Genomic DNA, 3,810 nt, shown 5'->3' with positions numbered 1-3,810 from the left:
CCAGCTTTAGTGTGCGCAGGACCACGCTGGGCAGCCATGCTGTAGCGGAAGAAGTACTCCGGCACGGACAGGCCAAGGAAGATGGACACGCCGACGATGAACAGGTTGCGCATCGAGTTCATGTTGGTGAACTGCAAGAAGGAGAGCCCCACCGCAGCTGCAGACACACAGAAAAAGCCAACAGCGATTAACCAGACCGTCGTCAATCAAATGCACGTAGTATTCGTAGCAGCAGATGGGGCGTGGTAACCAACCAACTAGTCCGAACAGGACGCAGTACACCGCGGCAAAGATGGTGAACGGGATGGAAGCGAACAGCGCTCCAAATTTCCCTGCACATGATGATGCAAGAGAGAGTGAGAGTTCTCTTCAGGGATACTGTGCTGTTTTTCAGTATAAGAAATCATCATTCTGAAGACAGTTCAGTTCAGATAGCTCACCCAGCATGGAGAAGAAGATCATGAAGCCAGCACAGATTTGTATGACGCGGCGGCTCCCGATCCTCGTTGATCCTAGTAACCCCACGTTCTCCCTGCATTTGTTCCCGACAGTATCAATCAAGGCTGGAAGAAACAGTTTTGTAATGCTTCTTCATATATTATGTGATCTCTTTTGTGCAACGTACACTGAGACAGTGGAGCCGGTCCCTGTTCCAAAGAGCCCACAAAGGAGGATGCCGATTCCCTGTTGCATAGAGCGTTTTTACTCAGCAAATCTCTTGTGGAAGTAAAATTAGTTTTCAGTTTTGAATAGCATTCAGAACTGAGAAGAATAAAACAATCAGGGTTCGAAGATGATATTTACCTGCCACCCGATGCCTCTGCTCAGGATGTGAGCTGGAGGTGGAGTTGCACTTGCAAGCCGAGCTGCAGCGCTGTAAGAAGCTGTGGACTGTTGAACGGAGACGTTGTTAACATCTAAATTGCATAGAAGAAATGGCTGCTGTCAACGAGCAATTAGGGGTGTCACCTCTATTAGCGAGACCAAAACCGCAGACACCATACCGAACGATTGGCCGGCACTGAAGGTTGGTGCCCCCCACTGCAGGGGGTATGGGATCTTAATCCTGGAATAAGGACAGCGCAATCATATCAGTACGAAACTCGACCAAATAATAAGTAATACTCTTTAAAATGGATTATTATTTTTCCAACTGAAGAGCTGATTTGAGAGTTGTATAAATCAAAAAACAGGATGCGCAATGCAGATGAACCATTTTCATGTACACGCAAGAGGTCAAGAAGATTCTAAATTTATATTGGGAAAACTGGCAAAGGGGCTAACCATGGGGCGGAAGAGATCAGATTGGCACGGTCAGTGCGGCAGTTGATCTGAGTGACCTCGGTGCTATGATTATACGCGCCACCAGAAGTGAGAATTTGAGCATACGCCCAGACCAATGCGATACAGATGAACAGGGAGAATCGTTCCAGTATGGGGATCTCTCTTATCTGTACATTCTTCAGATACTGGTAAGAAACAAGAAGGCAGTTAGCAATGCTGAACTTCTAATAAGGACTAATTTTAGTTTAACTGGCAAAGACTTGGATGATTAGGGTTGCTTATCAAACCTGGGAAAGCACAACAAAGAGGATTAACATTGGCAGGCCAACCTCAACGCATCTCCCAACCTGATATACACAATATCAAATAAGTACCAATGCTGAACGAAGTGTCATCTTTCTAAGAAAATGAAGAATCAGGTGCAGAGCAAGCCATACCACAGGGAATCCTCTTTCGAAGAGACCAAAACCGAGCAGCGCAACCACCGGCGCCATTCCCAGTGGACTGAAGAATCTGAAAGTTACACCCAGGCCACACATCCATCAGTAAACAAAACTGAACTAATGTGTAAATGTAGCACGCAACATGTCACTACTAATACAACTAGTACTTGACAGTGTGTGGTGGTACCTGGAGAAAATACCCCAGAGCTGGCTGTAACCAAGGATGATCTGAATGCTGGAGGACACTATGAGCGCCCCCTGTATGGCCCTCATGCTCTGGAGGAACCTCTGCTCAAAGATGATTTTGATTAGACCATGCCGTTAAAGAATTTCTGAATGTGCGGATACTAGAAAGTAAAAGTGAATGAATGATTGATTGGTCACCTCGTGGTCGTCGGGTATGGCCGCGAGCGACGAGTCCTGCACGATGGCCATCACCGGGATGACGAAGGCGTAGGAGCCGCCTATGACCGTCGGCAGCCGCGTCCCGAAGAGCGACTGCAGCAGCGTGTTGATGCCGGTGACGAAGAGCAGCGTCTGCACCACCCTCACCCTGTCTCCCTGCAACCCATCCGAGAACAGCATCAGACATTGTTGGCACTGAAACTTGTGATGCCAGGCGCCAAACCCATGGGGTGGTGTGAATCAAGAAACGCAGAGGCAGGGCGCACTCACGTCGCTCCCGCCCATCATGGGCACCAGCACCGCCGGGATCATGACGGCCGTGCCCAGCGCCAGGATGTAGTGCTGGAAGCCCAGTATGAAGGCCTCCCCTGAAGAACACAAGACAAGAGACCACGCCTCAGAGTGGAACACAGACAGAGTAGTAGCTGGAAGGCTCGAAAATGCAGCAAAGCTGGTGGATCAGAAACAAGGTTGGGCGGACGGGCGGGCACTCACCCCATGGAGGGTTGGAGTCGATGCAGTACTCGAACCCCTGGAGCTGCTCCATGGTCGGGTGGCTGATCTCCTCCGGCTTCACCTCCGACATCTCCCCTTGCTGGCCTCGCACCGCCGCCGAGAGGAAGAAGAAAGAAAGAAGAAACGCCGCTCCTCTGTACCGCACTCCACAGCCCACAGGGTTGCTTCCCTCCCTGGCTTATGAAGGCAACCACCGCACCGCACGGCGGCCCTGGCGGTGATCCCTTGTGACCGCTCCTTGTCCTCTGGCGGGGGAAGAAGACAACCGGACGGGGGGCTTGCTTCCTCCACCCGCAGCACTCAAGAGCCTCGGCGCACCTTTGCAGGAGCCCCGACGAAATCTGTTGGGGAAAAAGGCTGCGGGGATGATGATGGTGAGCAAGCGAGCGGCGAAGTGCGAACGGCAAGAGCAATCCGCGGCACTACGACGCTAGAGATACTGCGGCTGGCCGCTAGCGTACCGCTACGCCACTGGAGTGAGTCGCCAGCCTTTCTCGTGCCGTCGTGGTGGTGGTGGTGGTGGTGGTGGTGCCTCTCCTTTCCTTTGCCCTTCCCCCTTTTCCTTTTATCCTCGGGAGGCTCCTCCCTCCTGGGCTAAATGCTTTCCGGTCTGTGGAGTGACACTGTTGTGTTCTTCTTCCCCACCCTGCATGCATGATGCATTGCATCCTCCCTCCCGGAGAACCGGCCGTTGGATTTTTGGCTCTGACCAAACTGCCCCCGGCGTTGCGTTGCGTTTCATTACCCTACCGGCCGCTCCTACGAGCCTACCTAGGACAGCCGCATCATAATCTACGCGCTGCACTGTAGGTCTTTCTTTTCTTTTTCCTTTCCCTTTCCTTTGAACCATGTCGTGTCTTCCTTGCCTTTCATCATTTTTCTACTGCTTGACGACCGGACTTTACCCATGAGCCCCCTAACGTGCGGAGCGCAAAAGGTGGTAGCGGTAAATACTTTCGTGCCGGAGAATACGTCTACGTGCTTTCTCCTCCTATCATTTTTTAAATACTTTCGTGCCGGAGAATACGTCTACGTGCTTTCTCCTCCTATCATTGAGGCATTGACGACTCCTCCCGCCCGGTCAAGGTCCAGGCACGACCGGAAGACCTTTCTTGGCACGCCAAGGGCACTGCATTGCACGCACGTTGTACGTGGGACGTAG

The 3,810-nt window shown here is 51.8% G+C and overlaps 1 protein-coding gene across 1 annotated transcript in view; it reads right to left on the bottom strand.

Annotated features, from left to right (window-relative positions):
* LOC123062117 (nucleobase-ascorbate transporter 2) overlaps positions 1 to 3,277 on the bottom strand; it is a gene marked incomplete in the record, with an annotated part of 4,247 nt that extends 970 nt beyond the window's left edge. Inside the window, 14 exon segments of the mRNA XM_044485465.1 lie at positions 1 to 157; positions 255 to 332; positions 441 to 532; positions 626 to 684; positions 805 to 891; positions 970 to 1,066; positions 1,285 to 1,469; positions 1,572 to 1,631; positions 1,722 to 1,797; positions 1,915 to 2,015; positions 2,112 to 2,288; positions 2,403 to 2,500; positions 2,628 to 3,005; positions 3,110 to 3,277. Coding sequence (XP_044341400.1) covers positions 1 to 157; positions 255 to 332; positions 441 to 532; positions 626 to 684; positions 805 to 891; positions 970 to 1,066; positions 1,285 to 1,469; positions 1,572 to 1,631; positions 1,722 to 1,797; positions 1,915 to 2,015; positions 2,112 to 2,288; positions 2,403 to 2,500; positions 2,628 to 2,718 — 1,358 coding nt within the window.
* Positions 3,278 to 3,810: the final 533 nt, after the last annotated feature.

Source organism: Triticum aestivum, chromosome 3A (genome assembly GCF_018294505.1).
Source record: "Triticum aestivum cultivar Chinese Spring chromosome 3A, IWGSC CS RefSeq v2.1, whole genome shotgun sequence".
Classification (NCBI taxonomy): Eukaryota; Viridiplantae; Streptophyta; class Magnoliopsida; order Poales; family Poaceae; genus Triticum; species Triticum aestivum.
This window is presented reverse-complemented; position numbering and strand designations above follow the sequence as displayed.